General features: G+C 33.6%; 1 protein-coding gene across 1 annotated transcript; it reads left to right on the top strand.

Moving 5' to 3' along the window:
* Positions 1 to 4,259: 4,259 nt before the first annotated feature.
* LOC114277279 (2-Cys peroxiredoxin BAS1, chloroplastic) lies at positions 4,260 to 16,679 on the top strand. The gene is made up of 7 exons (XM_082899113.1): positions 4,260 to 4,660; positions 5,864 to 5,938; positions 7,523 to 7,604; positions 7,743 to 7,822; positions 15,405 to 15,530; positions 15,983 to 16,096; positions 16,292 to 16,679. The coding sequence occupies exons 1-7, from the start codon at positions 4,424 to 4,426 to the stop codon at positions 16,406 to 16,408; spliced, it is 831 nt and encodes a 276-aa protein (XP_082755239.1). The 5' UTR covers positions 4,260 to 4,423; the 3' UTR covers positions 16,409 to 16,679.
* Positions 16,680 to 16,978: the final 299 nt, after the last annotated feature.

Genomic DNA, 16,978 nt, shown 5'->3' with positions numbered 1-16,978 from the left:
AATCATAACAAATCACCAATCTCACATAATTTAATTAGTCTAATTGACTTCTATTAGAGCTCAATTAATTATATTTAAATTTATCAATATGAATCAAATTTTTAATCAAACTTTCAAAAGGCTCCAAATATTAAATTAAACTTATTTCCATCATCAATTTTAGCTTCTCACATTATTAAGGCCTTCAATTTCAGATTAATTCAAGATTTCCGTCAATAAATTACATATTCAATTGAATATCTCATAAATAAATTTAATTCATAATAATCTTAATTCCTAATTCGTATAACTTAATTAACTCCAATTCAGACCCAATTAATCAAATCTCAATTTATAAATCTAAATCGAATATTTAATTAAACTCCCATATGGTTCGATACTCGAAATTAAAATAATTCAATTCACCATTTATACTCTCTTGAGCCATTTAGGCTTTCAATTTCTAATTCCAAACTAAATCCTCAATAGAATCATATACGAATTAGTCTCCATAATTTTCATAAATCCCAAATTAAATTAGAATAATTGACAATTAAAATTCAAATCTCCTTAATTAATTAAGTGATAATCATTACACGTGGTGGGGTCGTCACAGAGATGGTTGTTCATAACTTAATGATAATTAAATTAAGCAAAGCGAATAAACTAGCAATTATAAGTAAAGATAAAGTTACTAATTTTGGAAAAAAATTAGGGTAATGAATTCACCACTAGTTACATAAATAAGATTTCAATTTGAAAATCAATTATGTTATAGTTCAAACTAAATAATACTTTGCAACTACAAGTTCAAAGCATTGATCAAGAAAATTAACACATTCAATGTATAGGCACGAACTATCTCAAGTAGTACGAGTCGTTCGCTCTAAACTAGGGTAGCAACACGACTCGTCCCTCGTAATATGGCTCGTTTCATACCTTAAACATGAAAGCACAGAAAACCATTCCATGAGAAGCATTCAACAATCACAGAAAGAAGAATACTTGAAGAAATAACGGAAAATTATATTTGAAAACTTCTTGAGAACCATATAAATGGTCAAACCATTACATAAAAGAAAACAAAAAATAAAATCCTATTTACTTGGTTAGGGTTTCATCAAAACCCTAGAAATAGAAGTCTAGCCACTCATGGAGGAGTAGGAAGAGATAGAAGAAGTAGAAACCCCCATGAAAATTGATCTTCAAGCTTGAAAATCCCCCTTTTCCAAACCCTAGTCCTTCATCTCTTTTGGAATTTTTTAGGACCCTAATTCAGCATTTTCTTCTGTCTTTTATATCTCCAGCTTTTCCAAGTAGGTTCAAAACATCGGGCACACTTTTCATGGCACGACTGCATGTGCGAAAAATACCACCGCACGTGCGGAGAGGGTTTTGCACGTGTGAGAAAAGCCCTTCGCACGTGCAATTTTTGCAGTAGCTGTTTGGCTTATTTGGTTGGACCACATGTGCGAGAATGGTCCTCCACATGTACGGCAACCTGCTCATGTTCTGGCTAAAATGCTGTGTTTTTGCTCATTTTGTGCTCCAACCGCATCCAACCTGACTGGCATTAAACAGACATAAAATATACAATTTGACAAGTAAGGTTAAAAGATCCTAATTACCGGCTTCAGTATTGTACAATTCGGCCTCAATCAATCTTCTTTGATTTAACTCACACAAAAAATTGAGTTTTTTTATTTTTATTTTTTTTCGTATTGTTTTACTTTTACTAATTTTTTTTAATATTTTAAGTATTTTTTTTAATTTTTAAGATACATTTAATTTAGATATACTTAAGAAGTATAATATTTTGTATTTTTTTTGAAATTCACCAAATATTAAAAAAAAAAAATACAAAAATTCAATACATTGTCTTATTTTGTTAAATTCAATGTTTTTTTAAAAGTTTTTTTGTACAAATTTTATACTTTTTAATATATTTTTGATTAAATTGATCTAATCTATATATAATGGTAGAAATAAAAATGAAAAATTATATTCACATATAAAAATTTATACAAAAAATATCATAAAAATATTGTGATAGTGATATTGTTGTAAATATAAATTATATTTATGAGTGTTTTGTTTTAAAGTGAAAGATCACCATTAACCTATATCATTGTGCTTAAAAATTCTATATAAAATTTATATTTGTATATTATTACTCAATAAGAATATGTTTAGGTATAATTTAATGATGGAAAGTTGTAGAATGTAGTCATGATGATAGGAAGAAAAAATGGTACGAAAAACGGCTAGATGGTCATGTAGAAAATTTTAGAGTATGACATTAGCAATTCAGAGAGCAATTTGTAATGAGATTTCAAATCTCAAGAAGGGGAATGTAATTTTTCAAATATGAGAGGATCTGTATTAAACTAAAACTTCAGGGGAGTGATAGTGTAATTTACCCAAAAAAAAAAGAAAAAGTAACAATGAATGTTGATATTTATATCAAACATTTATAGGTAAATTACACTTACATCCCTGAGATTTGGGTTTAATACGGTCAAGTTTGGCATGTCTTGAAAAAGACAAAAAGTTAAAAAGTCACTATCTTGTTTAAGTCACATCACCTCTCTTACACATTACTTCAAACCCAACCCAAACCCAACCCATATTTCATAAAAAGTAAAAAAAATACACTTATTTAGATCATCCTAAACAACCCTTACGTATCACTCATGACGTTTAGGAAATTACATTGACCCCCTGTTATTGCAATTATTTAAACAGAATTAATGTTAGTATCAAAAAGATATTGAATTCATACACTTTCTCTTTTCTTATTTTGCTTTACTTTTTTTTTTTTTCCCTTTGCTTTACTTTTTTTTTGTTTTAATATAATTTCCACTATTTTTTTACTTAGAGTTATTGCCTTTTATATAAGTAGGCGATTATGAAATTAGACTATTAACCATAGGGTAGAATGTAATTTCTATAATGGCAAGGGTGAAATGTAATCGAACTAAATCTTAGGAGTGTCAATGTAATTAACCCAACATTTATTTACAGTAATTTTTTATGGAGTTTTTTTGATAAATCCCCTTTCTAAGAGTTTTATTTCATCCAACCCATATTTTTTTTGATATTCCATTAGGTTCTATTTGAGGTAAGAAGATCAAAACACCCTAAATCTCTTTTGCCCCCATTAATGTTGATATTTAATATTAATTGTCATTATATCATCACTCTAAAAAAATGCATTAACTGCACACTACTATTTAATGTTGATATATATATTACACACAAAAATTTAAACATGGACCTTTGTTAATTGTCATTATATTTTGGTAGTTCCCATGTATTATTGATTGTTATTATGTTTTGGTCGTTCCCATGCATCCAAATGTTGATTGTACGTGATGTCGTGAATGTTCACATTAGATGACGTGAATGTGAATGTTTATATCAGATGACGTTGTGATAAAGGTGATGTTAAGGTTCACATCAGCATTGCATCAAATTACACGACCACAAGTCTCAACTTTCATTTGAATATAAACATGATGTGAATGTTCACACTAAAACATATGAACATTCATGTCATCTGATATTAACATTGTGAACATTAATATTTGTAATCACATTCATATGTTTTAGTGTGAACATTCATATTTACGTCATCTGATGTGGACATTCACACCATCACGTACAATTAATATTTGGATGCATGGGAAGTACCAAAACATAATGACAATCAATAAAGAACCATGCTAATTTTTTGTGTGTAATGTATATCAACATTAAATAGTGGTGTGTAGCTAATACATATCAATATTAAATATAAGAGTATAAGAGTTTAAGAAAATAGTATAAATCAATAAAAAAAATTTATGGAATGAAGGTATAAATACATAAGATTAAGTGGATTATAAATTTCTTTCATAAACTTCTTGAGTTAGAACACTCCTAAATAGAATTTATCAATAAAAATTTTAATTTTTTTAATCAAATATAAAATTAAAAAAGGAAAAAAAAATGAGAGATGCTACAAGGGAGTGATGCCATGCCACCATACTTAGGCCTAGTTTGGGAAGACTAAATAAGCGTACTTTTTGACTTTTTATAAAATATGGGTTGGATTTGGGTTGAGTTTGAAGTGATGTGTTAGAGAGGTGATGTGATTTAAATAAGATGATGTGACTTAAATAGGATAATGACTTTTTGACTTTTTATCTTTTTTAACTCATGCCAAACTTGGCCTTAAAGTAGTATCAGGAATTTCAAAATTTTTACTATATGAATGCGAGATTCACGCTATATAAATACCACACGCATAAAATTTTTAATAGACCTCTTGGAATCTCTCATTCTTAACCCGCACCCAAACAAAAGCTTATCTCTCCTCTTTCTACTGCTCTACTTATCCACTCACCCTTCCATTCCCAACTCTTCACCTCAGACTGAGAGACACAGTTTGGTTTGTCTAGCAATGGCTTGCACAGCTACTTCAACGGCTCTTCTCTCATCTCCAAACCCTAGTACTAGGGCTTCTTCTTACATTTCCCCCAAATCCTCCCTTTCCACCAAACCCTTCTCTCAAACCCTATCCATCATCCCAACCTCCTTCAATGGCCTTCGGAAACCCTTCCACTCTCAACTCCCACTCCCTCCTTCTTTCATCTCCTCCCCCAGATCTCACTCCCGCCGGAGTTTCCTTGTCAGAGCTGTAAGTGCTCTCTGTTTATTTATTTACAAAATCTCATTTTTATTTCTGGCTAGTGTTTACTTTTGGTAGTTTTTCATATATCTATAAATTTTCTGTCCGTATACATGTCTCGGTTTCATTCTGGATACATTATTGACATTGACTCTGGAAATTCGTGTTTAATCAAGCTAATTGTCATAAAGTTAAGGGTTTTTAGTGTTTATCAAAAACACATATTTTTAGCTCAAATTAAACTTAATTGCAGCTAAGTTGTTCTTTTTTTTTTTCCTTTCAATATAGTGAAGTTAATGATTTTCAAGGAATTGAAATTGGGTCTTCGAGTTTCTGTTATTCTTTGTAATATTGGGTTTTTGTGGTTGTTGTTTAACTGATTCTCATAACGTTGAAATCGGAATGAAACAGTACAGTGTTTTATTCTTTCCATAATAGCCCTTTAATATGGTGAAGTTAATTATTTTCAAGGAATTAAAACTGGGTCTTCAAGTTTCTGTTACTCCTTGTGGGGTAATTATTCAGGATTCCCGGAGTATGGACACACAGTACTCCATAAGGTTTTAATTGGTAGAGAGGGGTAGGGGCCCACGATTAATGTTGGAGATGGGAAACAACATGGGGTTTAGTAATTGGTGATTGGTTTGGAGTATGGTCACGTGGTGTTTTGAGATTATTGAATAATTTTCCCTTTTTGTGATATTGGATTTTTTTATGGTTGTTGTTTCACTGATTTTCATAATGTCGAAATTGGAATGAAACAGTAGATTATTTTTTCTTTCCATAATAGCCCTTTATTTCAATGTGGAAATCTATTACTGTTTTTGCAATTTGGTTTTCACGTTACTATTTTTCAAATGGAATTAGTCGAAAGAATTTAACATGCAGAGCGTTTTGCCTCTTTCACATTTTCATTTCTTTTACTTTTTCTTCCTCTTCAATACATTAGCTATTTCTAAAAAAGTAATGGTTTTTCTGTTTGGGTTGTAAGCTATTAAGTCAATATAAAGCTATTCATAATTAAAACAGGTAGACGAACTACAAGATTGTATCTTCAGGATAATTAAAATGGGTAGACGATCTACAATTGTTAAGTTATTCTTTAACGTCATCTAAAAGACTAAAATCATTTTTGCCAGGGTCATGTGTTTCTTTTTTGAATTGGCTTCCAGGAATACGTTGTTATTATCTTCCTGTATGTCTTTGCAACAGGGTGAGCTTCCACTTGTTGGAAATACAGCACCAGACTTTGAGGCAGAGGCTGTTTTTGATCAGGAGTTCATCAAGGTAGTACATGAAAAGAACAGTGTTGTGAACAAAAAAACAAATTATGAAGCATTGTTTGTCTTGAGTTATGCAATTATGTACTTCTTGCATATAATTGTATCTAGTTTCAAAATTGGGAGCACTCTGAGTGAGGATTTGATAGTTGGGGATCCTTTTGAGCGAAATTGATGTCTAGTTTTGAATCCAGGTGTAGTGTACTCGAAATTCAGAATCAAATGATTAGGATTGACCTATGGTTCTCAATCAATGTTGTTAAGCATAAGAGTACAATCAACAAGATTCTATGAAGCACGTATACAGGCGTTGGTACAATATGGGTATGTCGATATGGTAAAATCTAAAAAAATGTAAGGCACGGGTACGGCGGTGTATGTTTGTAAAAATATTTTGGTTTCAGTTTTCTGGAAATTGAGTTTTTGTTTTTTGTTTTTTGTTTTTCGTTTTTCGTATTTTTTTGTTTTTAGTGAATATTTTTTAAATTTTAAGCAATTTTTTTCCCCCTTTTTTGATGCACCTTACTTAGATGTATCTAAATAGTAAAATATTTGTGAAAAAATATTTAAAAAATTAATAAATACTCAAAAATATGAAAAATGTACTGAATTTTCGTATTTTTTGTTGTATTTTTGGTATTTAGTGAATTTTTTAAAGCTTTTTTTTTTTTTTTTACAAATATTATACTGTTTAAGTGTATTTATGTTAGGTGTGTCTAAAAATTAAAAAAATTACTTAAAATATTAAATAATTCATTGTAAACAAAAAAATACAGAAAATTAAAAAGTAGAATTTTTTGAAAAGTGTTTTCTGAAAACCAAAACCAAACAAGCTGATTTATTCTTAATTTAATGTAATGCAAAAATTAGTTAAATTGTTTTGCTGGTTAAGGTTCTAACCTACAACTTGTATTTTAATGCTGAAAGTAAGGTATAAAGCAAAGTTAAATGTCATATGTTAGTGAACCTACTAGACAAAGATTAATTTTAAAATCTTGTTAACCATAGAAAAAGCCCAATGAAACTACTTTCACTTCTATATGAAAGAAAATGTTATTTTGGTTGATGTACTACTTGAGTATATAGGTACCTATGGGATACAAACAAAATTTAATGAAAGAAATTTGGATATATGTTTTGTGTACCTAGTACGCATATAGAAGTATCATTAAAAGTACTGGTATGAGTATTTCATGTTTTTCAAAGTGCCCATGCTTCATGGACAAGATCTCTAATTCCCTACCCATGCTAGCTAAAGGCTATCAAGTGTTATTGTGTCAGTAATGATAAACCACTCATTCATCTGATTAGTCATTTTTCCTATGAAAAAAATTCTGAATAACAAAATAAGGGAAAATTCTGGACAGGGCATTTTGATTTTAAAATTCAACTGTAATCATGGCCTAATAAGGCCTAGTTGTTGTGTGTCATATATGTTCTTTTGGGGAGCTTATAACTCAGATAAAAAAATAAAAAAAAATCCTCTACATATAGAAAATTTTGGTGTGCTTGCACCAGGATATCAATCAGCAATGCATACTTTGCATTTACATTTTAATTTATATTCCTAATTAAGGGTTTGTTCTTGCAGGTTAAACTCTCAGAGTATATTGGGAAGAAATATGTTATTCTCTTTTTCTACCCTCTGGATTTTACATTTGTTTGTCCTACTGGTGAGTTTGGCTTTGAGTGAATGTAAATCCATTTTTTCTTTAATTATTATTATTTTCATGTAAGAAATGTAAACCGAAGTCTATTATTCATGCTGAATATGACCTATTTATATTTTTCTATTCATTCTTGATGTGTAGAGATCACTGCATTCAGCGATCGCCATGCAGAATTTGAGAAGATAAACACAGAAATATTGGGTGTTTCCATAGACAGTGTGGTAAGATTTTTGTTTTTTTATTTGTTTGCTCATTTGTTGATGCATTCATGTACATTGAATGTCTTTCAGTTTACTTAATTATATGACTCAGATGGTAACATCGATTGTTGGACATATCATATCTCTATGTTCAATTATTCACCTGCACTTAAAAACCTTCTATGCTTGTGTGCTTATTGAAGAAAAAGGGTCAACTAGTGATGCTTAGTCATCACTAGTTATATTGGCTATACAAAATTGTGATGAATGCTATTCTTCCCATTCAGCTGCTGTATTAAACCTGTCAACTTTGCTGCTGAGTTTGTTTTTGTTTTTTGACTGAGCTTTCTCTTCATGATACCCTGAAAAAGTTTCTGATATTGTTATCCTGTCTGTTTCAGCTATATAATTGATGTTCTATTTTGACATTTTAACAATATTAGTTCATAATTGCTTCTGACAACAATCAGAAGACCTATTTGGTCTCTCACATTTATTTGTTATATGTCCATCATCTATACTTACCAGTTAAGGGTTATTATAATTATTCCCACTTTGCCACTCTCTCTTTCTTGTTGTCTCTCATTTTCATGTTCCTTTCTCAAGTCTCGACATGTGCTGTGATCCCATTCATGGCCTTCTAGTATTGTTTACGATAGTGATGGTAATAGAAATTTTAATTTATTATGCTGTCAATTATTGCTTCAGGACACTCCTAGTCGTGGTTTTGATTCAGTAATCAGTAATAAAAGCTAATAGTTATGTAAAAAGAAGTACCCTCCATAATTTTTTTTTTTTGGGATAAATAAGTACCCTCCATAAATTTGAAATGAAAAAAGAAAGAAAGAAATAGAATTAACTATGAGAGTGAATTTCTATGTTTGGGTATCATGGACATTATTCTATTTTTTTCCTCCTTTGCCTTAATCCCTCTTTCTTTTAGCAATTTGACCTTGGGTTGCTTATACCTCACTTTTAGCTACACAATGTTGCCAATTTAATTAGGCAAACTCTACCTTTCTTTTTTGGAATTCAATATATTTTATGGGGGCCTTTTTTTACGAATGGGTAATTAAGTAGGGGTAGAAAAATCCTGCTCATCTTCTACCTTTTCCTATCCAGTCTCTTGGTTTTTGTTGCCTTGGTATTCTACTTTTAGGCACGGCTGTTGGCAGCATCTTTACATTAAAATCAACAACACACCTCCTTCATTGCAGTTAGTTATCTCCATCATCTTCATTTCATTGACCTGTATGCATGCTGTTACCACTCATTGTGATCTTCAACATCATCTTGCAGTCCTGATATTTGTTGCCATACAAATCTTTGCCACAATCATCTCCACTTTCATCAATTAACCATCAATCACCACATTTGCTCTTTGTTTTGGTTTGCTCCACCCTTATTTTTCTGTCTTCTCTTTCTCATTAGCTGATTATTTATTATGTGCCTCATATTATTTTCTTTTTCAATTCTTTGCTGACATAGCTTTGTTAGGATATGAGGAGGATGGGTTAATTTGATGGGCCTTTGGTCATGGTTGCTAAGGGAGGGGTCAGGAAGAGGGTGTCTGGTTTTGTATTGAAGGGTCCTTTGGCTTTCACCTTTTTAGAGGAGAGAGTAGAGCTCCAGAGTGCTGAGTTTCTTGGATAATTTATTACCCCAGTGTTTTTAAAAGCTCAAGGCGCCCTAAGGCGCTGAAGGTCTCTCGGCCTAGGCGCAAGGCGAGGCGCGAGTTTTATTGAAGTAAGGCGCACAGTCTTCGTAAAAAATAGAAAAATTAACATAGACTAATCATTCATAGTACTAAGACATTTTTTTAAAAAATAAAAAGTAATCAAGATTCAAGACAAAATATAGAATAATTCTCAAAGCCATGAAAGTGCATATTACATAACATTCCAATTTTCAAAGATCAAATAATCCACACTCAATAAAATAAAAATAAAAATATAAACACTAAACATTCAAAACATAAATATTCAACAAATACTAATATACGTCTTAACACTTAAAAACATCAATATCAAAAGAAAGGGTATGTTAGGTTGGTGTCAGTCAATCATCATCCTCAACATCAATGGCAATATCTTCTTCTCCATCAGTTGATTTATATCCCTCAACATCTTCCTCCTCTGTGTCATCTGAGCCCGCTTCCTCTTCATCTATTAATTGAAGTGGAGTCAATGTTGATGATTTAGATATCCTCGGTTGTGCCTTTGAGCGTGAACTTGTTGCTCTACTTGCATAGCTACTTTCTTTTACTCCAGAAGCTCTAGCAATAGTAGCCCACGTCAAGCCATCATCATCATCATCAAACACAGGCTCATTATCTTCATCTGATCCATCCTCCCAAGCAACCACTCATTGCTTTCATCCAGTGTTTTAAAAAGCGCGCTTAGGCGCGCGCCTAAGCCCAAGGCGAGATGAAGCGCAGCCTTGCGCCTCAAGCAACCCCCATTTGTTTTTCACTCCAACAACCCCCATTTGTTTACTGTGTGGATACCCACATGGGATTACATCTCATTTACATCATAAAATGATACAAACGTGGGTCAATAGAGCAAAAACACAGGTTCTCTTCTCTGGTTCTCCTCTTCTGCTTCGACTATTCTTCTCTTCTCCTCTTCTTCTCTTCTCTCTTTTGGTTCTGTTATACCCTGTTTTTTTTTTTTTTTTTCTTTCTTTCTTCTGGTTCGATTCTTCTCTTCTCCTCTGGTTCGATTCTTCTCCTCTTCTTCCTTTCGTTGTCTTCTTTTCGCTTCTGTCTCACTCTCTCTCTGTCGCCTTCCCTCTCGTGATCGCGATCTCTTTCTCTCTCTCCTGTCTCGTTCGCGATTGCGATCTCTCTCTCGTGTTCTCTCTCGCGCTGACGATCTATCTCTCTCTTTCTTCTGTCTCTCCCTTTATCTTCTATTCATATATATATATATATAATATTATATAATATCTATTATATAATATATAATATACAATATACTTATAATATATAAAATATAATTGATTTATATATATAATATTATACAATACCTATTATATAATATATAATATACTTATAGATAATATGTAAAATAAAATACATTAATTATTTAAAAATAAACACATGTATATAAAATAAAATAAAAAAATTAATTAAAACACATTATTTAAAAAATATAATAAATAAATAAAATAATATATATATTAAAAAATTAATTATTTTTTTTCTTCTTATTAAAAAAATTAATAATATACATATTAAATATTTGTTTGTGTAGAAAATTGTGCTTTATTAATATTTTGCTTAACTTCTATAACTTGCGCCTCGCTTTGGTGAGGCGCGCGCCTCGCGCCTTGGGGCTTAGGCTCCAGGTGACCTTGGCGCCTCGATGCGCCTAGGGCTTTTTAAAACACTGCTTTCATCAATATTTTGTAAAGATATGGGATTAAGAGTGTTGCGCATGTCATACCTAAATCTCAATGCTCTATTGTATTTGACATACACTAAATCATTGAGACGTTGTTCCAATCTATTTCTTTTCTTGCTATGAAGCTGCAAGTATTAAAAAGATATTAAATTCTATATAATGAGAATAAAAAATATTTGAATTGAACAAAAAATTAGTTAGAATGTTAAATACTCACATGTTCGAATACGCTCCAATTTCGTTCACAACCCAATGAACTACATGTTAGGCTAAGGACTTTTATGGCAAAAGTTTGCAAGTTTGGAGTATAAGAACCATATGATGCCCATCAATCAGCTGCGATAATCCACTAGTTAGAAATAACTGTTATCAAGTATTGAGTTTTACTAAAAGCATTACTAAAAATAAATTATACGAGTCTATAATATATTACTTGGTGCTCTTGTATTTCTTTGCCTAATCGCAACAGACTTGCCAAAAAGACTCTCAGCCTTCATATAAATACTCATCTCATTAGTGATCAAATCTTGAACAGTGACATCCGGGACCAACCTTTGCATGCATTCATAAAACCCATTCATCACTTCATGATCTTTTTGCATCTCTAACGCTTTTGGGTAAAAGAATTCTGGGTTAAGAAAATGCGCAGCTGAATGTAAAGGCCGATGCAATTGGACATCCCATCTTTTGTCGATGATTTCGAAGATTTCATTAGACTTCTCTTCTTTATGATTAAATGAACTTGCAATGCATTCTTTTGCCCTATCCATTGCCTTATAAATGTATTCCATGGGAGGCTTCTTCTCGGTATCAACCAATCTAAGCACTTCGACAAGAGGACCCGAGACCTTAAAGGCAAACACAACAGTATTCCAAAATGAAGGTATCAACAAAGTTTGTGCCATTCTTTTTCCTTGTGGCTCCTTTGCCCATTTGCTTGAGGTCCAGTCTTCGGAGCTGACTATCTTTCTCAAATTGTTTTTTTGTTGATGCATCCTAGACAAAGTCAAAAAGGCGGTTGCAAATCTAGTTTTTGCAGGCTTGATCAAATTCTTCAAATTTGTATAGAGCCTCATCATGTTTAGCAGCGTAGGCCGATTGTAAATGTAGCCATGTACTGCAATACCCCTTTCAAATGTCTTTTTCAGTCTAGGTATCTTGAAAATATCTTCTAATATCAAGTCCAAACAATAAGCAGCACATGGTGTCCAATACAAGTGTTCATACTTAGCTTCCAAAAACCTCCCTATAATGTAACAATAACGAATTATTATTTTCAAGTTTTTAAATTTTAAATACAAAACAAACTATGAGTAAACAATTTTGATGTAAGGAATGAAGAAATATTCTTACCCGCCAACACATTAGCTGCAGCACTATCAGTGATAACGTGCACCACAACTTCCTCCACAAACTTATCTAGTAATTCAAATAGCTTTTGCCCATCCTTTGAATAGCTAGAAGCATCAACCGACTCAGCAAACATGGTTCCTCTTGGACAATTAACTAAAAAGTTAATCAATGTCCTTCCTCTCTTATCAGTCCAACCATCAGCCATTATGGAACACCCGTATTTTGCACAATCCTTTTTATGATTCTTCATCAAATCTTCAGTATGTTTCACTTCTTTTTTGAGTTGGGTAACCCGCACTTCATGGTAAGTCGGTGGCTTCATACCAGGACCATATTGGCCAATGGCTTCAATCATTGGTCCAAAACTCTTATAATTTACTGCATTAAAAAGGATACCAGCATCATACATCCACCTTGCAAATCTTTGCACTGCCCGAGCTCTCATTTCTTTTTTCTAAGGGTCATTTGCATCAATTTTGGTTTGTTTTCCTTTTGCTTGGTCTTTTCGATTTTTCACCACTGATTCAGGATTGGGTGTGAAGTAAACATCCATAGGCCCTTTTCTCTTTGGCATTTTTGATTTTGATTTTGATTTGGATGAACCTTGGCTACTACTTGTCAACTTATGGTGTTGATTGACATTGATCTCAACGACATCTTCATCTTTTATGTCCATGTCATCGAAATTAGGCAACATATTCATTTCTTCTTTTTGTGTCTTTTTTTTTTACATGAACTCTCAAATCTCTTCTCTTACATGAGAAGGACACTTTCGGTAAGCAGTGACATTCCTATAACCTCCCGCGAGGTGTTGTTTCACCCGATAAACACCTCCATTTGATACTTTACCACAAAAATTACACTCGAACTTGTTTAAATTATTCTCCTCTACCAAATGGGCATATTGCCACGCCGGATCTTTTCTATTACTTTCTGATGTCATTTTCTACACAACAAATTTAATAAATGGAAAAATAATTATATTAAAAGAATAAATGGAAAACAAATTTAATCCGTAACAGATAAAGGAAAAAAAATATCAATAGCATATTACAAATAATTAATTATTTGTGAATAATTAATTATTTGTAATTTTTTTTCCTTAAGAGATAAATTCTTCTCTTACATATTACAAATAATTTTTTTTTTTCAATAGCATATTACAAATAATTTTTTTTTTCTCTAATTTTTGTAATTTTTTTTTGTAAATTCTTCTCTTACATTTTTTTTCAGAGACTCAACTCAAATAATTGAAAAAAAAAAGAAAAAGAAAGAAAAAAAAAAAAGAAGCAAAAAAGAGCACTGAAGAAGGAGAGAGAGGAAGAGTCGAAGGCAAAACAGAGCACTGAAGAAGTTGAAGCCCAAAAAAAAAAAAAAAAAAAAGCAGAACTAAAAGTTGAAACAGAACTGAAAGTCGAAGACGAAGAAGAAGGAGAAGGGGAGAGAGAGTCGAAGTCGAACAGACCTGCGAAGCTGAAGTCGAAGTCCAGTGTTGCAGTCGAAGTCTAGCTCCAGCAGCCCAGTCGAAGTCGATTGCGAGGCGAAAGAGGAAGAGACGACTTCGATTAGGGTTCATCTGAGTCGTATTTGGCTCATATGGTACATGAGTTGTAATCCTCTGTGATTACGAGCCATTCGAAAGGTTCATTTGAGTCGTTAGATCAGATCTACCTCTTAAACAATCAATCGCGCCTAGGCGAGAGCCTTGCGCCTCTCTCGCCTGGTTCTAGTCGCTGCTAAGGCGCGCGCCTAACTAAAAGTGCCTCGCCTGGTACCTGTTCAGTTGCAGGCAATGCGCCTCGCCTCGTGCCTAGGCGCGCTTTTCACAACACTGGATTACCCAATGGTTCTTTTTAAAGTAGAAGAGTGCAACATTTTGGTTCAGTAAGAGTTGGGATACTGCTAAGTGCTAAACCTCCACGCACGTGCAGTAGGCGTATGGATCCTCTACAGTTTATCCCTCTAGAGTTTCCTTATAGTTATCAAAACGACATTATTTTGAACAAAGCAAAAAAAAAAAAAAAAAAAAAAAAAACTTTGCAGAGAACTCTCTTCTCTCTCTTCTTCCTCCTCCCTCCCCACCCTCTTACTGGCGGCACCCCAACCACACCCTCTTCCATCACTGGAAACGCTCTCCACCCCACATCCACATCCTCACCCTCTACAGTTGATCTTCTTCACCCACCCCCATAAAACAAAATCTCTTTTCTCTCTCATCTCTCTTCTTTCTCTCTCTATAAATTCCAAACCTAGTACCAAAGAAGAACAAAGAACAAAGAAGAGTACGTGTGGAAGAAACCCTTGCGAAACCTGCCAAGAGTAGATCCAATGAATTTACACCAAATGGCATCCATACTTTGAGCCATTCGTGTCCAATGGGAGGGGCACCTCCAAACCTGCAAAATCCAATCCTTATGCCAGTTTACGAAACTTGACGGCAGCAGTGACGGAGGCTGGAGGAGGGCGGGGATGGGGTTCCGGTGTGGGGAGGGTGCTGACAGTAGGTATAGAAGAAAGAGAGAGCCGACTGTAGGTGTAGCAGAAAGAGAAAGAGAGAGCTTTTTTTTTTTTTTTTTTTTTTTGAAAATATCGTTTTTCAGAACTCTGGGAAAACTATAGAGGATCCGGACGTGTGCAGTAGGGCTGCATTTCCCTGACAATTTGTGTTACTTCAATAACTGGCTGTGGCTGATCACCAATTCACCACACAAATATATATTTTAATTCCTCAAATTTTGTGGCTTTTGATATGGGTTTTTGGATGACATGATTATCTATGGTTCCACTTACTATGTAGTTTAATTTGCTTTGTGAATCGTGATGATTTTATGTTCTTTGTGAAGTTCTCCCACCTTGCATGGGTCCAAACAGACAGAAAATCTGGGGGGCTTGGTGATCTAAAGTATCCATTGATTTCTGATGTGACCAAATCAATTTCAAAATCCTATGGCGTGCTGATTCCGGACCAGGTATGCTCAATCTAATTATTTGCAATTGCTTGATTTTTCTTTGACAACTTTGCCATCACTTCATCCTAGAACATAAATAGGTTAGCAAACTTAATGTTTAGTTGGAAGAATTATGCTGCGTGGGTGAAGATCCATTACAGTTGTCTGCATAAATAGTCCTTTTGCAATATCAACCAATTTTCTTAGTCATCAAGGTCAGTTTTTGGTGTTACCAAGCTATACTTTGCTCATGTCTTTCGTTTTGGAAAGGATTACCTTTTTTTATTGCCCCCTTCTGTTTTTGCCGTCTAGAAATTGAGCTCCAATTGTCTGTTGAGCTGATCATTTTTCTGGTGACCCCATTTTTATTTATGAATAATGGTTAAATAGTTAAAAATTAAATGATGTTATTAAAGCCTTAAATTTTGTATTATGTTCTGTCATTATATACAATGGTGCCATTGTATTTTCAGGGAATTGCATTGAGGGGACTTTTCATTATTGACAAAGAAGGAATTATTCAGCACTCCACCATTAACAATCTTGCAATTGGGCGAAGTGTTGATGAGACAATGAGAACACTTCAGGTAATATAGTCAATTGACGAGCCGGGTTTAGTTTTTAGGCTTTTACCTATTTTAATGTCTTGCCCACGGGTAACTACCAAGTGCAGTGGGTCACATTGCCCCACACACACATCTCACCAAACTGATTAAATATTCAAAAATAATCTTTTAAATGGTTTGCGGTGCTTTGTTTCTTGCGATGTGTTCGTGGTGCAGGCATTGCAATACGTGCAGGAGAACCCGGATGAAGTATGCCCAGCTGGATGGAAACCCGGTGAGAAGTCCATGAAGCCAGATCCCAAGCTCAGCAAGGAGTACTTTTCTGCAATATGAAAAGAAGAGAGAGAGAGAGCTTAACAACCTAGTAGCATCTCCATTTGGCATTTATAGAGGTTCTATTCTATAGAGTTTTGTTTTCATGTGATGTTGAGGTTTGAGAGGTAGTTTCTGGGAACAAAATGAAATAAACCAGATGTACCCTTTATTTAGAATCCTTCAATGTTTGCTTGGCTGTTAATTCCCATTAGGAGGGTTTTGTCAAATTCTATTCGATAATGTAACAAAATAAAGAAGGGAATGTGTGAAACATCGAGATTGTGTCTCAGTATGATTCTTTTGTAAGTAATTGATTCTTGGTGTGAATTTTTGGTCTACGGATGAGGGAGGAGTGAGGTGTGTTGGTTGATTTGGCTGTGCCAATGCTATGGAGGCAGTAGAGGGTGGGGCAGAGGTGATGGCCAAAAAGTAGTTATCCACGGTTAGAGAGAGTCATTGACTGCCAAATGCGATTTTTGGCAAGAGATTGTTGTTGTCGGTGGGTGGTGACCAAACAATGATAGTGACTGGAAGTGGGGGTGGTTGGATGTGGTGACTGGCGGTGGTGATAAGTGTTGGGTGGTGGCT

The sequence above is a fragment of the Camellia sinensis genome, chromosome 12, assembly GCF_055761805.1.
Source record: "Camellia sinensis isolate YWXY chromosome 12, ASM5576180v1, whole genome shotgun sequence".
Lineage (NCBI taxonomy): Eukaryota > Viridiplantae > Streptophyta > Magnoliopsida > Ericales > Theaceae > Camellia > Camellia sinensis.
Note: the sequence above shows the minus strand (reverse complement) of the source record. Positions and strands in the feature narration are given on the sequence as shown.

Excerpts from the sequence above, each read along its gene's own strand:
- LOC114277279 (XM_082899113.1), top strand. The coding sequence starts at position 4,424 with ATGGCTTGCACAGCTACTTCAACGGCTCTTCTCTCATCTCCAAACCCT. Across the intron at positions 5,939-7,522 it reads TTGATCAGGAGTTCATCAAG|GTTAAACTCTCAGAGTATAT; the intron begins GTAGTACATGAA and ends TTGTTCTTGCAG. Across the intron at positions 7,605-7,742 it reads TACATTTGTTTGTCCTACTG|AGATCACTGCATTCAGCGAT; the intron begins GTGAGTTTGGCT and ends CTTGATGTGTAG.